This window comes from Lipomyces doorenjongii (genome assembly GCF_038497915.1).
Source record: "Lipomyces doorenjongii strain NRRL Y-27504 unplaced genomic scaffold V1508scaffold_5, whole genome shotgun sequence".
Lineage (NCBI taxonomy): Eukaryota > Fungi > Ascomycota > Lipomycetes > Lipomycetales > Lipomycetaceae > Lipomyces > Lipomyces doorenjongii.
The window spans coordinates 382,793-401,555 of NW_027118072.1; the positions used below are offsets into that span (position 1 = coordinate 382,793).

General features: G+C 50.2%; 7 protein-coding genes and 1 non-coding gene across 8 annotated transcripts; 4 read left to right on the forward strand and 4 right to left on the reverse strand.

The window, feature by feature from the left end:
- The first annotated feature begins 101 nt into the window (after positions 1-101).
- Positions 102-2,635, forward strand: V1508DRAFT_410604 (uncharacterized protein). Its single transcript, XM_066939339.1, has one exon. The coding sequence runs from the start codon at positions 201-203 to the stop codon at positions 2,145-2,147; it is 1,947 nt and encodes a 648-aa protein (XP_066798284.1). The 5' UTR covers positions 102-200; the 3' UTR covers positions 2,148-2,635.
- On the reverse strand, positions 2,404-5,055 carry V1508DRAFT_410608 (glycoside hydrolase superfamily). The gene is made up of 10 exons (XM_066939340.1): positions 4,745-5,055; positions 4,489-4,682; positions 4,355-4,441; positions 4,126-4,299; positions 3,928-4,080; positions 3,632-3,878; positions 3,538-3,575; positions 3,435-3,489; positions 3,249-3,386; positions 2,404-3,190 (listed from the first exon to the last, which is right to left on the reverse strand). Exons 2-10 carry the CDS (start codon positions 4,569-4,571, stop codon positions 2,882-2,884), a joined length of 1,284 nt encoding a protein of 427 aa, XP_066798285.1. The 5' UTR covers positions 4,572-4,682; positions 4,745-5,055; the 3' UTR covers positions 2,404-2,881.
- Positions 5,056-5,887: 832 nt separating this feature from the next.
- V1508DRAFT_t9 lies at positions 5,888-5,984 on the reverse strand. Its single transcript has one exon. It is a non-coding gene; the product is annotated as a tRNA-Lys (tRNA).
- Positions 5,985-7,307: 1,323 nt separating this feature from the next.
- On the forward strand, positions 7,308-10,577 carry V1508DRAFT_459730 (uncharacterized protein). The gene is made up of 3 exons (XM_066942750.1): positions 7,308-7,756; positions 7,813-10,037; positions 10,096-10,577. The coding sequence occupies exons 1-3, from the start codon at positions 7,450-7,452 to the stop codon at positions 10,219-10,221; spliced, it is 2,658 nt and encodes an 885-aa protein (XP_066798286.1). The 5' UTR covers positions 7,308-7,449; the 3' UTR covers positions 10,222-10,577.
- On the reverse strand, positions 10,511-12,895 carry V1508DRAFT_381050 (Alg9-like mannosyltransferase family-domain-containing protein). Its single transcript, XM_066937690.1, has 6 exons — positions 12,537-12,895; positions 12,362-12,487; positions 12,249-12,317; positions 12,020-12,201; positions 11,844-11,971; positions 10,511-11,798 (listed from the first exon to the last, which is right to left on the reverse strand). The coding sequence occupies exons 1-6, from the start codon at positions 12,646-12,648 to the stop codon at positions 10,718-10,720; spliced, it is 1,698 nt and encodes a 565-aa protein (XP_066798287.1). The 5' UTR covers positions 12,649-12,895; the 3' UTR covers positions 10,511-10,717.
- An 805-nt stretch (positions 12,896-13,700) lies between these two features.
- V1508DRAFT_410616 (aminotransferase class-III-domain-containing protein) lies at positions 13,701-15,439 on the forward strand. Its single transcript, XM_066939341.1, has one exon. It carries the CDS (start codon positions 13,790-13,792, stop codon positions 15,293-15,295), a length of 1,506 nt encoding a protein of 501 aa, XP_066798288.1. The 5' UTR covers positions 13,701-13,789; the 3' UTR covers positions 15,296-15,439.
- A 221-nt stretch (positions 15,440-15,660) lies between these two features.
- On the forward strand, positions 15,661-17,152 carry V1508DRAFT_410621 (E3 ubiquitin ligase SCF complex, Skp subunit). Its single transcript, XM_066939342.1, has 6 exons — positions 15,661-15,821; positions 16,027-16,074; positions 16,207-16,244; positions 16,311-16,481; positions 16,568-16,718; positions 16,792-17,152. The coding sequence occupies exons 1-6, from the start codon at positions 15,779-15,781 to the stop codon at positions 16,815-16,817; spliced, it is 477 nt and encodes a 158-aa protein (XP_066798289.1). The 5' UTR covers positions 15,661-15,778; the 3' UTR covers positions 16,818-17,152.
- Positions 17,153-17,266: 114 nt separating this feature from the next.
- V1508DRAFT_349007 (uncharacterized protein) lies at positions 17,267-18,558 on the reverse strand (the record flags this gene model as incomplete). Its single annotated transcript, XM_066936746.1, has 5 exons — positions 17,267-17,358; positions 17,418-17,905; positions 17,957-18,032; positions 18,080-18,392; positions 18,442-18,558. The coding sequence occupies 5 exons, from the start codon at positions 18,556-18,558 to the stop codon at positions 17,267-17,269; spliced, it is 1,086 nt and encodes a 361-aa protein (XP_066798290.1).
- Between the last annotated feature and the right edge of the window lie 205 nt (positions 18,559-18,763).

The following is an 18,763-nucleotide window of genomic DNA, read 5'->3' on the forward strand; positions in this document are numbered from 1 at the left end:
CACGTGCCGCCAACCAATCATGCATGGCCGTGGGAATAGGACGCACGTGACAGCTTTCTCGTTGGGCACCTGGACCCTGTCTGCCAGCACTCCGCCTGTGACAGCTCCGTCGTCAACCATCGCTCTATCGCCAATCGTTACCGATCGATATTTACTACTTCAAGCTCTGCAAGCTGCGCACTCGCAGTCGCACACCGGTAATGTCGCAGCAGCAGCAATCACCGCAGCCAGGCCCCATTCGGTCCGCGTCGAGTTCGGGACTGAAGAGGACCTCGTCGAAGCACTTCGTGGTTGCGTCGACGACCGGCACTAGTCGCACGCACCACCGCAATGCGTCGTACGGTCGTGGTCTGAACAAACTAGGCAAGCTTACGCCACTAACGCTCGCTCCTGATGCTGCAGCTGCGGTGCCGTCGCCACCGTTGTCGGCGATGTTGCCGCCTGATCGGCCGCATCTGCAGCCTGCGATGAAGAAGTCCAAGAGTTCGGATTCGTTGGTGCATCGTGAGGGCGTGTTGCGGAGGCGAGAGGTGTCTGCTCTGGCGCTCACGGGCCGGAAGCCTTCGAAGGCTTCGTTGGCGCAGAAACGGACGCTGTCTGGTCTAAGCACTGTTCACAACGCAGCAGGCACAGGGGGCAAGAAGGTCGTCGCGAAGAAGAAGATGGCCTCACAGCAGGCGTCGGAAGAGGATGAAGAAGAGTCGACGGACAATGAAGAGGGGTTGTCTATTGAAGTTGCCCCATTAGCTTCAAGACGATCCAGTGTGCAGCTGGAGGAGACTAAGCAAAGCGTATCCGATGGGTCCGACAAAGACCGGCAAGCCTCCGCACAGTTCATGACGGACGCCGACGCGGCTATCAATGAACACCAACAACATGTGTCCTCCTCTTCCGCACCGACGTCAGGCACCACATCACTTCTTAACTCCCCGGTGCAGCGCGAATACGAGCGGCCGCCGAATACTTCGAAACTACAGGAAAACCTACAACAGGAGCGGAAGAAACAGCAGCGCGAACGGGAACTCGCACTCAAGATCGACGTCACGGCGGCAAACACTGGCGAACCCGTTGTGACCCGGCCGCCGAGTCCATCGCGACTGCCAGCGGAGCTCAAACAGGGCATAGAAGATACCCTTCCGCTGCCAGTGCAGTCAGAATCCCCAGCGCAGCCGGGAACGTCAGGTTCGGGCTCGCTAGACTCAAATCCGGCGATTCGATCGCGGTTTATAGTCGAGAGTACGTCGGGGCGGCAAACAGCGGTGACAACGCCGCCGACAGCGTCTTCGTCCGTCACGACGTCAGCAGCGGACGTAACCGCCGCACACCAGAAAGATAGAGGCCCAAGGCAACCACTGCAATCACCGACATCCTTCACGCCCCGGCGCAACATTATCACGGACGCCGAAGCTGCTGCAGCAGCCGAAGCAGCAGCAGCAGCCGCGGTGGCAGCTGTCGCTAACGCAACGTCATTCCCGTTCTCGGGTGGGGCTTCATTGGCCGACGTGGCAGCCGCCGCAGCGGCAGCAGGGGGCAGCAGTCGTACGCAGCAGAAACTGTGGCTCCAGCGCGCGACGAGTTTCCGGGATGGAGCCTCGAGTCCGAGTATTAACGGCAGCAGTGCGAGTCCAGACGGGATGCTCCTGGATGGGGAGGTAGCCGAATCTCCTGGGCCTGGACGACGGAGGGAGAGCAGCACGCGTCGTGCGACCACGGGTGCGGTGCAGAGGGAATTAGATTCGTTGTCAAAGGAGCTCAAGAACGTGAAGCGGTATCGCGATCCGGTGACTGAAGCCCTTGAGCGGGTGAGAGTTCACGTAATTGCCACGTCGGCCGGCCTCGGCGAAACGATCGGTGGTCCGCGTTCACGGTGGATGTTCGGCGCTGGCAATGCCGAAGAGGACATGGCGGCCGCGTTAGTCAGTTCGAGGCATAGACCGCGTGCTGCAGAACTTGCGGGACCGCTGGAGAAGATGTGGAGTGGGAAATGGCGGTTAATCGACAACATGTCCGATCCTGCCTATTCGTCGCCTAGCACGACTGCAGGAGGAACAGCAGCACCTTCAACACCAGCGCGAAATTCTCAAGGAGTGCGGATTTCGAACGTTTCCGTCGCGGGTGCCGGCGCGAACCCCCTTCGTCGCGCGTGACAACGAAAGCGGATTTCCACCAATTGCATATCGTTATTTTGGGGTCTCTCCTTTGGCGTTGTTCTCGAATTTTTTTTTGCAGTGTCTTTTAATTAGTGGGTTCTAAGATTTTGTTGTGATACACGGATGGTGTAATTTGGATCGGGGTACGGTTTAGGGGTACTTGGCGTTGGATTGGATAAGTTTACTAATAGGTAGTATGTAATTTGATCATATAAGCGTGGTTCGTATTCGCGACGTTTGGGGCGCGTTGGATCAGGCAAGTAAATTGTTCGTAAAAGCAAGACGTCGCAACTGTCCATGGTTAAGAAACAGAAGGGCAAAAAAGTCGATTGTCCGGTGAGAACACAGCATCTTAACTGTGATTATCATTATACGGGCACATCGACTTGGCGACCAAATTACTAAGCAGAAGCGATCCAATTTCGAGCAATTTCACGCTTTTCGTAAAATAAGCAACTATGCAATACTGTACAAATCAATTCGACTCTTTTGTAGTGTTTTACTGAACAATTAAACCTCACCATGATAGAAAAAGTCCCAAGACAGTGATTCAAATACGTCGGAACGTTCTACACCGATGCAGAAACAAAAAACCAAACAAAAGAAAATTTATATCCCAAGTAATTATTAAATAATTCCAAGAATGGATGATTAGGCGGCAAAAAGCGGAGACCGACGCTGGGGTTGCGCATTAAAACTGTAAAAGAGTTTTAATACAGACAAAAACAGAACTAAAACGTGCACGCGCTAGGGAACTGTCTCGAGTCGAGCGGCTGCGGGATAAGTCCGTTCTGCAGCAAAAACGAGAAATCCCACTCAACAGCATTTTCCGTCTTCCAGCACCAGAAGATCCAGCCCTGGCCTTGCTCGTACGCGTCCATCTGGGCCTCGATGTATTGGCGACTGTTAGCCTTGTCCGTGTCTGACCACGTCGAGAAGTCCCACCGGGTTGCGCAGGACCCGATGAAGCTGCTGCCGCCGTTGTCGGTGTAGCTGCCGTCGTAGCGTGCGCCGCGGTAGACACCGTTTAGCCATTCCGCCTGTAATGTGTAAGTATGTGACATATTTTTAATACGACTTGCTGCGGCGTGCACTTACGCAATCGGTCAAGGCAGCGCTCCACTCGCCGACGACGGTCCACAACGTGGTACTGAGAAGGTTCTCGCCCTCGACGCAGGTTTGCGCGAGGTGTGCAGCCTGGTCGCGGGCCACTTCCCCGTTGGAGAAAACTTGGTACTGCTCCAGTTAGTGTTGGATTCTGGACGAGGTGCGACAGAAACATACAGCATGGTGATCAAGGATGACGTGAGTGTATTCGGGGTACTGCAAGAAGGAGTTCCTGTGACGCGTGAGCGATAGTAAACTTGTGTTAGATTACGTAACTTGCCATGAAGTGGTCGGGTAGAATGCATCGTGGAGAGAAAGCTAGACTGCGTCAGTAAACGCAGTCGTCAAAAATGCTAAAATATAAGGGGACATACAGCAATGTCAGAGCCCTCCACGTTGCGAAGCTGGTTGTAGGAAAAGTAATAGTACGCCTCAATCTTGGTGCGGTCAAGGACGGGGCCAAGAGGCTCGTTAACGGGCTGGATGGCAACAACGACGTCGTTCCACTCGGATGCAGCGTACTTTGCAACCATGGTCGAGAAGACGCTGAGAGTGACTTCAAGGTTCGCGTCGGTCTGCCAGGCGAAGGAATCTCTGAGACCAGAGTTGTCGAAACCATTTCTGTTGGGTGTCAGCTGAACTCAAGATCAGACGGATTCAGGCGACATACTGGGAACCTGGAACGCCGTGCAGATCAATCCAGACTTTCAGGCCGTTTTGTCGAGCCCATTGGAGGGCCTGATCGAGATAGGGAATCTGGCCCTGGACGTATGGGTCTGAGTCAAGAAGCTGGAAAGCCCAATAGCCGACGGGAATGCGGACACTGACCGACGTTAGATCTTATTCTGAGGATCAAATGTCTACATACTGGTTCAGGCCTGCGGCCTTCATCTGGGCGAAATCATCAGCGGAAAGCCAAGACGCCCAGTGAGCCTGGAGCTGGGAGAGACACTCGTCCTTTCCTAGATACTGGCAGAAGTGGTACTCATCGACGGGGATGTTATCGACGGGGAACTGTCGGAAGAGCGATAGATTGATGTATCTAGACGTGAGTTAGCAGATGCACTGTTTGCGTTGGGAGAAGAGAAGACACGTACGGTTCGAGAACGAGCCAGCCGCCGATGTTGACACCCCTTACTTTATCGCCGAGGCCGTATCCGAAGTTGAGCCATCGCCGGGCAGGGCTAGAATGATATTAGACGCGCCGTGAACAGCTCATAGAGTCGCGTACCCGGAGTTTTGAGGGGTGGGAACGGCAGTGACGGCCGAGAGGAGACTGAGGATGGTGCAAAGGAGGAATGCGAAGCGGACCATTTGAGTACCCCTTTGGTCTATAGCAGTATCGTATAAGTGTAGATCGAACACGCGCAGCGAAAGAAAGAACCGGAACGTATACGCGCGGAGACGGGGCTTAGCGAGAGACTGCTACAGCGTACAGTTAGTTTTATAGTTATATAAGATGGTGGAAGGAGGGGAGAAGGACTGACAATGGGCTGGTGGAAAAGCACCGCTAGCTTAGCTACTGCCGGTTGTCAGCCAGTTGATTGTGCATAGCTCCGAATGTGGCTGATGCCATCTATTTAAGGCCGAACGCGGTCGCCGCAGTGGCGGTGCTGAGGGGTGTTTGAGCGTTGCCGCGTGGTCTCAAAGTTAGGAACTGTTTTTGGAACTATGATACCCTAATGCCAAGCCAACCGGCAGACGGCAATGGAGTTATGAGAATATCCGCGTAAAGCCTTTGTTGTCGCGTCATCCGGCGGGTTTTGTGTCAATCAGCAGCCGTTCCGGTTTGGTGCACGTGAACGCAGGTACCCACACTGAGAAAGACGGACGCTCTTTATGCTTATGTTTGGCGATCCCAGGGGCAACCCCCGCGCACGGCCACTGCCAGCCGCAAGAATCTCGTATTATTGTCGGCATTCTCGGCTATCTCGGGTTCACACCCAAATCATTATTCGCGCCGTACGAATGCGATCCCCACTTCCTCATTGTGCCGCGTTCCGGCCTTCGCGATTATTCATCGAGCGGAATTTGCCTCCATACGGAAACATACTGAATGAATAATGACGACTTGCCACATGCTACCGCTATCGAAGGGGTAGATCGTCAAACACCCCCCACCTTGTGACTGTCAGTGCCGGGTAAGACTCAGCCGACGTGGGGCTCTCGGTATTGACCGGTCCGCTTCGCTTCATGCCCAGCCATTCCAAACACCTGGCACGTAGTTCTATCCGCATTCACCGGGAGGGACGACCTTCGTCGATCAGCAGCGAAAGTGGAGTCTCTCGTCACCCGCCAAGCAGTATATTTTCGTCTCCGCTGGGCCTTTTTCCACTTAACTATTTATATATCGTCGCTTTCTCATTTGCTACACCAAAAATAGCTAGTTCAATATATATATTTCTGCCCTTATCGTAGCGTGTTCTGTGTTCCATTTGGTGATTCCTGCAGTTTTTATGTTTGTTGCGTCCTAGATCTGATCAAATTGCTAAAATCTGGTCATCGCTGACACACTGCCGTATTCCGGCTAAATTAGGCGCGACACAACGGGGGGCAGTTAGTGGCTGGTAGGGATGATATCGAAAATGATTTCAACATCCATCTCCAAAATGCTGCAATAAAAAATAATGCACCCCACGGGGGTCTCGAACCCCCAACCTTGAGATCACATCTCAGAGTAAACCGCGACATAAGAGTCTCACGCTCTGCCAATTGAGCTAGCAGGGTCATTTGTAAAAATGAAGCAGAAAAAGTGTATTTTATCCCAAAAACCGATTAAGTGAGCTATTACTAATCCATCATAAGTGTCATGTATTCATGCGGCAGACACCGCTCCGCCATTGACTGTCGGTGAGGACTGGTACACGATATACGTCAGGTATTTACTAACCTCCGAAGCCGGGCCTCATCCATTGGTTGCCACTGACACTCATTCCCAGTCATCATGAGGTACATTTCTACTCAAAGTGCAAAACTATCAGCATAGAGGGCTGCATTCTATCGTCGGAGGTTGAATGTGGAATGCACGCTTGTGGTGGTCAATGGTCATTTGTGTGGGAAATGAACTAGTCGCTTTTAACACTACGAGATCTGCGACGGTTAGAAGGCCCACTTGGCGCGAAATTGGGCGCTGGGCGCCGAGGGGCTTGCGGACATTGGAAGGATTGAGAGTATCCGTATCGCTTCCGCTGGCGCAGCAACAAGAGAGTACGTTACTCTACCAAGAGGTGTGCAGCTGTCAACTACCATAAATCACAAACGGCTTCCAGCAAATCAAACATAGAATGTACCTCTGATACCAAAGCAGGAGGCACTTAAATCGATCTGACTATTGAAACTTTGGGGCGTTGCATGTTGAAAATTTCCCTACCTGCATTGCTCACAATCAACACCACGTAATTGGAAACGAGGCCAGGTACATTCGCGAATGTCTAAATCCATCGCGTAAAGTCTATTCGGCTCCCCTTCAAACGTCACTGGACTTCTGATATACGCTCTAATTTGTCGTGTTCATTATTATCTTCGAAGCCATATCACATCACCTCTATTACTAAATTAATACTGTGTACTAGTAGGATTTATTGTCTTGACATTAAACATCCCGTCCATAGTACATGTTTATAGTTTAAGTTGGAGGAGCAATTAGGTTTGCGTAGTGTTCAGTGCGGCGGCAGGGTCGCGCACTTTTTAAGTTCTCGTTAGCGTGCTTTTAAGCTTCAGGAGTACGGTATATCTTCGTCGCAGTTACATTCTCAGCTGACTCTCCTGCTTCACAGTTATGGTAAATTGTCAGAAATAATTCCTGAAATTAAACATAGTAATAAACAATTTTGCAAGTATGGTATCATGTTTGATTTGTACCAGCTCACTATTGGCTGAAGGAGACAGTTATTGAGCCCGTGACTGCCCTAGCGTAGCCTACATCTTCCGGCCCGTACCATTTCTGAATGTCGCATATCAGAGTAGAATTAGCGCAAGCTAGCGCAAAGACAGCCCATCGTACCACGTTTTCAACTTTTGACTTTTCCGTCAAACGCTTTGCCTGTCCATCTGCAATCTCCATTGTCATCCTCAGCTAGCATTCATCTATTATACCGGTCTCAGTGGGATTTCACCACCAACTCTTCACGCGCTATCCTCATCGAAGTCCTTGCCATCCCGGCACGCCGTCGGCAACGGCTCCGATTCCACGATGGTTCCGCCCCCAACGCTTGCGCCCGCAGTGATCCCAACAGAGGAACAGCTTCCCCAGATGGCGATCGTCTTTAAGTCGTCCGCAATATCGGTAAAGAGTCAGAGTGCTGACGAATTGAGTCGTCGTGGTGATGCCACAGGCAGGACGGACAGCGAGTGGACGGCAAAGTCTGTCGCCGTGACGAATGCCCTTCGTTCGCGCCGAAAGCGACGGCGCGTTTTAGAGCCAGACGGCTTGGCCCCGGCATTCAGTGACAGCGGTATCCCGCATGCCCCGACCGGCAAAGGCGATTCAGCGCGCAACAGTGCGTATCCGCTCCCTTCTCACTCGGATGTAGATTAGCTGACAGGGACTATACAGGACAACACGGAATAATCCTGCACCAAGACGAACTGACGGAAAAGCACAAGCAATTCGCGACACAGCACCTCGACATCCGCACCACCCGTCTCGACACCGACATCGACGCTTTGCTGGACCAAGCACTTTCCGACCCTCTCACGACACACGACGATCCTGACGCGATGTCGATACGCGGTCTGAAGCAGCTTATTGTACGGCATCGTGCGTTGTTGGCGGCTCGATTGCTTGTTGCGAAGCGCAGACGAGAATTGGACGTAGAGAGGGTCAGAAGGGTCACGATCGCCGAAAGAGAGAATATTTGGGTCAGCCATCTGTCAAAGCGTTTTGACCTGCGTGCAGATATGATATCTGAGGTCGGCAAGCGTATAGAGTTTGTTACTAACGGCATGACCTGCGCTCAAGTTCCAGACGATTGGTCCGAGGACGACTGCGAGACCGACAACGATGCTGGACCCGTGAATATAGGCGAGCAGAATCACCAGGTGCCGAGCGTCTATTGGCGAGACGAGCCAGTCACGAAGGGATTGTCGACTGATGAGATTTCGGACGATGTCGCCCTCATTAGAAATGGTAAACGTCACCAGCAGGTTATCCCGCAGAGTCCCGATCTCAAGCTTATCAATGAGGAGGATCGGATTTTGGGCGACCTTGTCACTACGCTAGTGGACATCCATCAGACGTGCACGCCAGCAGAATCAGTTGAGCGGCCCAGTACGGCAATGTTGTCGCTATACATTGCATCAATTCAAGTCGAAAATAATGAGCCAGAGAATGAGGCAAACAAGTTTCCAGCTGACCAGCCTTATCAGTGGTCGGCAAAGATCCAGGCGGAAAATGATCATCATCAGCAACATACTCCCGATGCAGACAAACTTTCTCCTCCCGAGATGGATCCTCCTCCTAAGCCAGATGTGCATGCTCCACAGCTGACTCAAAGTTCTCCGCCATATCAGCAGGAGACAGCTCCGGACTCTCCATATCCTCGGCATCCAAATACTGCTCAGGATCCAGAGGCGCCGCCGCCTCCGACACCGCATTATAACTACGGATACAGTCAATCTTTTATGCAACCACCTCCTCCAGCATACCCACCCCCTCCCCAGCAACAGCCTCCGTACTCTCCTGAGTACGACTACAGACAAGACCCTCATCCAGAGGCGAGATACGGCCCTATACATCAGAAACTGTACGTGCAAGCACAACACCAACATCCGCAACAACCAGAGTACTACCACTCCTACTCTCTGCAACAGGCGCCGTATCCTCCGTATCCACATCCGCCGCAGATGACGCCTCAAGACCAGCCGTACTATCCTCCGCAACCACAGCAACGGCAGCGACAGTATCCCCTGCCTCCTCCGCCAATGTATCAGCAGCAGCAGGGATGGCATCAACAGCCCTCTCCGCCGCAAAGATACCAATCACAGTATCCGTCCCAGCAACAACAACAGCAGCAGCAGCAGCCACCACCGCCTCCGCCTCAGCAGGCATATCCACCAAGGCAATATAGCCAAGGCATCGATCCGCGCAGTCAACAAGCATTCCAGGACTCTGCGCCTCCTCCGCCAGATTATGCACATCATTCGCGGCAGTACAATCATCCACACCAAGATTCCACCTTCGCACGGCAACAAAACTACGCTTCTCCACAGAACGGACAGTATGGCGAGCCCCACTACCAGCGCACGTATAACCCACCGGCTCCGTATAGTGCGCAGAGTGCGGAGTACCAGTATGATACTTCATATCAACCGCAGTATTCGTATCCACTACCGCCGCATCAAAGAGTACAAGGCGAGCAATATAACTATTCACACCAGCAGGACTATCAGTATCAGCAGCAGTACTCTTATGGTGGTGCAAAGCCAGAAGGATATCCACCGGCGTCCTATCAGCACGGAATTCACAACATGAAGCCTATGTATACTACTGCAGCGCAATCGACATATCGCGGTCCAGTCCATGTTAAAAACGAGCCTGTCACGGCGCCTGCGCCGATTGTGATACATAAAGGCGAACAAGGTTATATGCCAGAGAGCAGGCGTGAGATCATCGCGGGTGGTAGCCAGAGTCGCGGAGCGCTTCCAGACTACGGATATTCTCCGGATCAGCAGGCGAGGCATCATGGTCAATGGCATATATATCCATCAAGGCAATCACAACAACAGCAGCAATATGGTGGGGACACACCGAGATACGAATACTCGGCCCCCCCGGAATGGGTATATTAAACTCATTTTGAAACTGTCGTGGACTGAGCTGACGAATGAAACATTTTAGTCCGGTCCGCCTGGCTCGACGTACCAGAACTGCGGCCCTCCACCATCACGATACGGTCCTCCAGGTTCACATTATGGCGAACAATACTCCCAGGGAACACCGAACCGCCTCAGCCGCTCCTCCTGACCATGACATAGGACCACCGGCTTTCTAAACCGTGTGCCATCGCTCTCACAACCTCCACCGCCAAAACCGTGTGCCATCGCTCATCACAACCTCCACCGCCAACACTTACGCTTGTCGGAGGCGAAGTCCACGTCTTCAACACACAACATGCCGCGTCGCGCTGTTCTTAGTGTTAACATATTTTGCGGTGTTGTCACAACAATTTAAATGTATGGCCATATGGCTCTCCGTATGGCTCTCCATTCTTGTGTATCGATTTGCATATCATTGGATGAGCAATATGGCGTTATTCCGGTTTGAGAAATCTCATTATAATTTATCATAGCCACATTCATAATAAAAACTTATCTATCCAACATTCCACCTCTTATTCAATGCACATAACAAGCAGCAAACACAACAAAAAATCATCTAATTGTAGATATGCAATTTTTGGAAGCTCAGTAACGACGAATCACAGTCAAAAGCAAAATTGAAAAACAGGACATAATTATAATTACGAAAAATCCCGAGAAATAACCCGCCAAACGCCGAGACCTGGTCTATTTTGCGAAATCATTAGTTTGGTTCTGTCCCACGTGCCTAACACTAAAGCGCCATCCTCGCCATAGCCATTCTCATTTTTATTCTTGTCACCCTTATCATTAATGTCATAGTGTCGTCGTAGCCGCCGATTATAATACATGACTTCGTCATAGTCAATACCAAGGTCGTCTAAATTCATGTGCCGAGAATACGTCCATTCAAGCTTCAAATAAAATGGGAACGAAGGATCGTCCAGGAACTTATAAAGTCCCTTCGCGGCCACCGGCGCGACGAGTAACACGTCTCCATCGTCCCGGTCATGTCGTTGCCGTACTGATGTCACAAGCATTTTGAGAAGCGTACTTATGATGTCCGGGTGCGAGCCCATCATGTCCCATACTCTTAGACCAGGCTGTTTGTCCAATGCGATAAGGGATGACACATTGGAAACGTCTGAGACTGTGCCACGGTGTATGAAGCCGACTTCGTGTTCACCGAGGAGCCAGTCGGGCGGGGAATACGTCTTCCACCAGACGACGTCCGAACTCGTCGACGCATGCGGCCCGATGTAGAGAGTTTGCGCGGGGACGATCCCGCCTTGGTGATATATCCCAAAGATACCAGCCAATATGGCGTTGAAGACGCCAAAGATAGCTATGAATGTCCATTTGCGCGACGATGTCGACAGTGCGAACTTGGGGATTGACGTTGAGGCTAGGAAGAGAGGGATTGCAGGCAAGAGAAAACGTGCTTCTTGGTGCTGGAAGAGTGAGAGGACGATGGTGCCAGATATTGCCGAAAGAAATGCGATGGAGAGTTGTGGCCGAACGAGGAGTAGGTAAGGGCCGAGGAGCTGTGGGAGGTTCACGAGAATGTGAGTGTACCTGGGGTGTAAGCCGTGTTTGGCCAGATTCTCGGGCCGGAAGTTGTACATAAAGTTGTTAAGTGGGGTTAGTACTGGTGCTGAAGCTTCGTAGTACCGCGTGTCGACATAAATTGCGAGAAGGGAAGTTCCGAGGGCCGAGAGTGCAATGAAAATGATCGAGGATGGACTATAAAGTTAGTCACTTCCGAACAAGAGTAATAAACTTACTTACAATCTTATGAATTGTGGAACAAGATACCAGACCGGAAGTATCAGATAGGCTGGAAATGTGATTCTGTTGAACACGCCGATTGCGACGAGGCTTCCTAGCAAACAACACGACCAAAAGTGCGACGTGTGCTGTCTAAATTAGCATGTTTCACAGTCCCGAATTACACAACGACATACCCCAAAATTCCGCAACGAAATCCGCCGAATGAGAACAAGAGTCCAGGCGAGAATGATTGTCTCGACCGAATTGGAAAACGTGTGTGTCTGGTACGTCCAAGTTACATAGGAGCTAGCGACGAAGAGTAGATAGTGGGCGCGAATTTTTGGCGTACTTCCCAGTTCTTGAAGAGCCCAGTCCTCTGCTTTAATCAGCAGCATTCCCGAATTAGGCAACCATCTTTCTTACCAAGCGAAAAGGAAATAAGGAAAAAAAACATCCGCAGACAATAGTAGGCCAGGATGGGATTGACGGACACTGACCATTAGCAGTGAAGACCAAATTATAAATGAAAGACATACTTCCGTAGATCCATCGGAGGATTGTCATAGGAAAGCCGTAAGCGAGCCAGAGTGGCAATATACTGCGGATAGGATAATCTGTGGTGAACTCCCATGTTTTTGTTACGTTCCAGCCAAATATATCTCCTAGTACACAGTTAGATTGACGCAGGGAAACATGTAATCACGAACTTGCCGGCGAGAATCTCGGGGCCTTGGAAGTGCTCGTCCGGGTGGATGTAGGACGGGGAGAGTGTGAAGTAGAATCTGACGATGAGGAGGACGAGGTATGCCAGTCGCCAGGACATGTTTGGCAAAAGCGGAGGATCGCCCGGTAAGTGGACGGTGCTGTGGAAGGGATGTAACTGTATAGAAATATATACACGTCTACGAATAGAGCGATAGAGCAGACAGGAAAGAGAGAAGTGCGGAGCACAAAGGACGCTCAGGAGAGTATGTTGCGGAGACAGAACGACGACGATGTACGGCTGCTGGTTGCATCGGTTAGTTTGTGCGTGCGGCTGGTGAGTGCCGAATCATATATTTTTACTATTTGCCAGACACATATACTATTCATAATGCGCAGAACTCACTCTATCTGGATACTGCTCACAGATAAAAATACCAGATATCTATATAATAATATATGCATAAGTAGACAATTTATACGTTCATCTTCCAGGAAGTCGACTATAACGCGGACTCGTCATGACGCTCGGACTCGGCAAGCAATTGAGTTTCGTTTGACTAACGCCAGGGGCCATACTTCCGTAAACTGCTAGCACCAAGGCTGTATTAGACAGCTTAGTGGTTAGACAATTGATTTCCTCAATAATATACTATACCGGTGTCGATAAATGACTCTGAGAAATGCTCTTGGCTGATTCCAATCAACCACCGGATGAATACGGCAGAGATTAAGGTCTAATTATATATATATATATATATCTATCGCTCTGCTTGATGCACTAATATATATATAATTGATACCTATCAGCATATCCCAAAGACTCAGTCTACTCTCTATCAGTATGACTAAAGCATTCTGAATTGACTAGAGCTGAGCACTAATGGCATATGCCTAACTCTGCGTTGTTGGAGAGCATGCGGTGCATGCTCAATTGTGCTTCGAGGATCTGAGCACGCTTTTCAAATACGCTAAGCTGAATCTGGCTAGCACATTTGAGTCATACTCTGCATTAGCCGTATATAGTAATTTGCTTCCCAGGTTTGTATAACATTTCTGGCCTGTGCGTCCGCCTTAGTCTGCAACAGGCTAGACGCATAAGTTGCTGCAGGTCGTGCGGCTCATACCATTAACGTTGGGGCTAACCACTTGTCGAATCCGCCAACCACTTCCATCTCGAGTAAAGCATCACATGTATATAGACCACCCGCCAGTCCCCTATTCGTTGTCCATTTTGCAGACCGCTCTGCGTATAACAGGCAATGGGAATAATCTCGCACCGACACGCAAGCAGACTGCCCGTCCGCAGCCTCTTCGTAAACGCGCTTAAGCGATCTGCATCTACCACCGCGTTCCACTCAACTGCTCCTGTTGATCCCATCCCATCTGCCGACGCCTCCCTTGCCGCCCACTACTTCCCTACTGAGCCCGATCTTCCCCGTCTGCTGACATCCTTTCCCGGACCAAGGTCCGTCGAAAAGCTCAGATCGCTCGACAAGGTCTACGACACCCAGGCCGCCTACATACTCTGCGACTACCAGAACAGCGTCGGCAACTACATCTGCGACGCAGACCAAAATCTCTACCTCGACGTCTACGCCCAAATTGCGTCCATCGCACTCGGATACAACAATCCCGTTTTAACGACCGTCGCCCAATCGCCGGAAATGATCGATGCGCTTGTCAACAGGCCTGCACTCGGAAACTTCCCCAGCACATTATGGGAGCCGATCCTGCGCGACGGTATCCTCTCCGCCGCGCCAAAAGGACTCGACAAGGTCTGGACATCCATGTCCGGCAGTGATGCGAACGAATGCGCATACAAGGCCGCGTTCATGTATCATCGAGCCAAGCAGCGCGGTGACGCCAGTAATTTTTCTGACCTCGAGCGACAGACTGCGATGGAAAATACATCACCAGGCTCACCTGATCTGGCGATCTTGTCGTTCGAAAAGGCATTTCATGGACGGTTGTTCGGATCGCTGTCTACCACGCGGTCGAGTCCGATTCACAAACTTGATATCCCTGCATTCCATTGGCCGAAGGCACCGTTTCCCGCTCTCAAGTATCCGCTCGATCAACACGAGACAGAGAACAGATCTGAAGAAGACAGGTGCCTAACAGCGATTGAGACCATCCTTCACGAATGGAAATCCCGCATTTCCGCAGTTGTGGTAGAGCCGATTCAGGCCGAAGGCGGAGATAACCACGCGACCCCGTATTTCTTCCAGCAACTCCGGAAACTCACGAAACAGCACAGCGTCTTGCTCATCGTCGACGAAGTCCAGACGGGTGTTGCCGCGACGGGCACATTTTGGGCGCACGAGCAGTGGAACTTGGATACCCCGCCAGACATGGTTACGTTCTCGAAGAAATTCCAGGCAGCTGGCTATTTCTATGGCAACGACGAGCTCCGTCCGAGTTTGCCATTCAGACAGTTTAATACATGGTGTGGTGACCCCTCCAAGGCGATTATTGCACGGGAAATAGTAAAGGAGGTTCGTGCTCATAACCTCGTTGCCCGGACTAGCCAGGTCGGCAGGTACCTTTACAAACAACTTGAAGAGCTGCAGAAAACATTCCCACAATTGATGCAGAACCTGCGGGGTAAAGACCGAGGCACATTCATTGCCTGGGACGCGACGGATTTGCAGACCCGGAATAAGATTTTGAAGGACATGAAGGGTGCGGGCGTAAATATCGGCGGATGCGGGGCGTATTCAGTTCGATTGCGTCCAGGTATGACTTTTCTTCTATTGGATTGGTGACGACCATGGAGTACTAACATGACATAGCGTTGGTATTTGAGAAGAAACATGCGGATGTTTTCCTTGATGCGCTTGAGTACGTCTTGAAGCAGTCGTGATCGTTTAATATGTAAATATGCAGAGAAATAGTAAATACGTATTTTGGCTATTGGGAGAGCCGCTCAGCGGTTCGCGGGCCTAATCAGAACGGCCCTGGCAATGCCGTACCACAGCACGGTAATTGTCGCTTCGTTATTCAGTAATCTACTGGTCTCCAACGGATTAGATATTTGTTCGATCTTGTAAGCTAAGTAAACTAGCATACGAGGATCGTGACGTAGTCGTCACGTAGTGGAAGAGCCGGGTAATTTCAATTATCCCGGGCGCGAGTATCTTACAACAGTGCTCTGTGGCCATCTGCCTTATAAACGTTCATCTTCGTTTACTCAACTTTTTGCCCAAATCCCTCGCTCTGCTTTGGTTTGCATTGCTATTCAAAGAAACATGGTTAAGCTAACTTCGTCCGACGGGGAGAGCTTCGATGTTGGTAAGACTACGTCTAGTTAGGAGACGAGCAGCCTCACACGAGCGACACCGCGGGCGGCGAATGCATATAGTGATTGCTGCTTGCGGCTTGTCTTTGTTATGGTTTCATATTGGTAATTGAATACGAAACCACCAAATGGACAATTGCTTGCGACGATGCGTGGTCGGGAACTATTTGAAATATATGGTGCTGATGATTGATACAGAGAAGGATGTGGCCGAGCGATCCGTCTTGATCAAGAATATGATTGAAGGTAAGTTTTGCGTTAGATTCTGATATAAATGACGGTGGAATGTCTGGACCTACAAGGTTTATATTGGGAAAACGAGTTACTTGGATTGTGTGCAGTTATAGACCATATCAATTCCGACACTAACTATCAAAGACGTCGGTGACGCTAGCACAGAAATCCCGATTCCCAATGTACGTTTCGTATCCTATTACGGCCCCTATCCATTTTTCTTTAAAATATATGTTGACAGGACCAAGGTTACCGCGAACGTGTTGAAGAAGGTGCTCGAATGGTGCGAACACCACAAGAGTGATCCGATTGCCGCGAACGAAGACGACACCGACGCCCGTAAGAAATCGACCGATATCGATGAGTGGGACCAGAAATTCATGCAGGTCGACCAGGAAATGCTTTTTGAGATTATTTTGGTACGTATTTCCGTTCTAGAGCGCTTCTATTTGTCAATAGAAAACGCGGGGCCTCAACCGGAGCAGCTTGACTAATGACTGCATAGGCCGCGAACTACCTCGATATCAAAGCACTTCTCGAAGTCGGATGCAAAACTGTTGCAAATATGATTAAAGGCAAGACGCCAGAGGAGATTCGCCGGACGTTTAACATCCAGAACGATTTCACTCCGGAAGAGGAGGCTCAGATCCGTCGAGGTATGTCTTCTTGCTCTCATCATTTCCATCTTCTTTCGTTTCAGAGATTTTATAGTGGCTGACGGCATGATAGAAAATGAATGGGCTGAGGATAGGTAATTCAGGTCAGTTCGTCACACAAATTTCACCTCAAATTACAGTCCTCTTACATATTTCGTAAAATACTCAAAATTTGTTGTTACATATAATATAATTATGTTGTATTGATCTCGTTGTTATCGAGTTAAAGCCCTTTTTCGCGGAGTGATTAAATCAGGTACAGGAAGTCGATGTTTTATTATCGATGAAGTTAGGCGTGATCTATGTCTTAAACAGGCAAATTAAAGTACAGTACATCATTATATAACATCCACATTTCAATATCGCGACGTGTCAATCATAAGCGATTCTATATTTTAAACATGGCTATAGGATCTCTATAATACAAGTAGCTGTATGAACGCAATATGACGGACGAATTCTATACAGAACAAAACCGCAACAACTGTAAGGCCAGTATCATCCTACGCGAATATTTGCAGTTGCGAACAAGAAAAGAGTCCCATAGTTTATTTTACTTTGGACCTGGCTTTCGGCTTGTCCGGCCATGATCGATACCAGTTGCTCTTTGGATCACCCAGACATTCGCCGACTGTAACCACTATTTTCTGTTAGCGATTCACTCAGTTTGGGCGTAGAAGAAAGAAATAGAGTAGGTACACTTGTATCCCTTCTGCTGCATAATCTGCAGACTATACTCGGTCAAGTTATACACTGTCTGGTAGTGAATATCGTGCTGAATACTCAACGTATCGGACAACTTCGAGTCTCTTCCGTCAAAATATGCCTTCACAATATCTTTGCTCTGTTGGATTGTATCTGGTGTACTGTGCAAGTAGTCCTCGGTATCGAAATCAAAGTAGATAACATGGTATCCCAACTGCTCCAAAGTCGCCAAGCAGATATCTCCGCACGCGGAATACGGCGGCCGGAAGTACGCTGGAAACTTGCCTATTATATTCACAAGCGCCATTTCGTTCTTGTAGAGCTCGCGTTTTTGTTCCCAGGGAGTTAGTTCGTCAAAGTTGGCGTGCGACCACGAGTGTGAGGCGATTTGGTGGCCAGCTGCGTACGCTTTGGTGATGTACTGTCGCCACGGTTTATCAAGGGAATCGATTTCGCCTTTGCCGAGATTGTTTCCAGTGACGCTGTTGGCTTTGAGTAATGAATGATGATACAGTACAAAATGTGAGACTTACAAGAAAGTAGCCTTCGCGCCATGCTCGGCCAAGATGTTGAGCAAGTCGTTAGTGTAAAGGTAAGGACCGTCATCGACTACAATCTGTCAGAAGGATATTGAACACCACAATTATGCAACATACAAGTCATCGCGACGTGACTAGGATCCTTGCAGCCATAGATAGCCTCTCCGTATGGAACCTTTCCTAATTTGTATCGTCTAATTGCAGAGGTATTCAATCCGCGAGGCGTGGCGTCAGCATCACATGTGCCGTATCCAGTCTGGCAATCCGGAGACGCACAGTATGCGGTGGTGATACCGCACCAGCCGGACGGAGAACAGCATTGTCCACTCGGGCAAATGCCCACACCTGGTCCGCATTGGCCATCTATGCTGGTCGGAAGTGGACCGCCAGTGCTCGCGGCTGGGGTCGGCATCCATTTGGAACCACAATTCTGCTCTCGTTAGCACCAAAAAAAGATCATAATGTCATAGTTAGCATACACCGAAGTCGGGTTGGCAGCCGTCAAGACAGTAGTTTTCACTACTTCCGCACCAGCCGTGCACAGAGCAGCAAAGCTGATCCGGGCAAGTGTAACTGCTAGCCGAACCGCATGACATATCAGGACTCACTCCACGCCGCCGTAATACTGGAAATCCGTCACGCTCAGCATGGTAGAGATCCATAGCCTGCGTGAAGAGGGCGAAGGACGCCGCCGAGACCAGACAGATTCTACTGACTCGTAATTTTGCCAACATCGGGAAATGCGACGTGATCGGAGAAGCAGGTGGCGGGGTAAGATACAGTCATCAACGGGACCCCGGT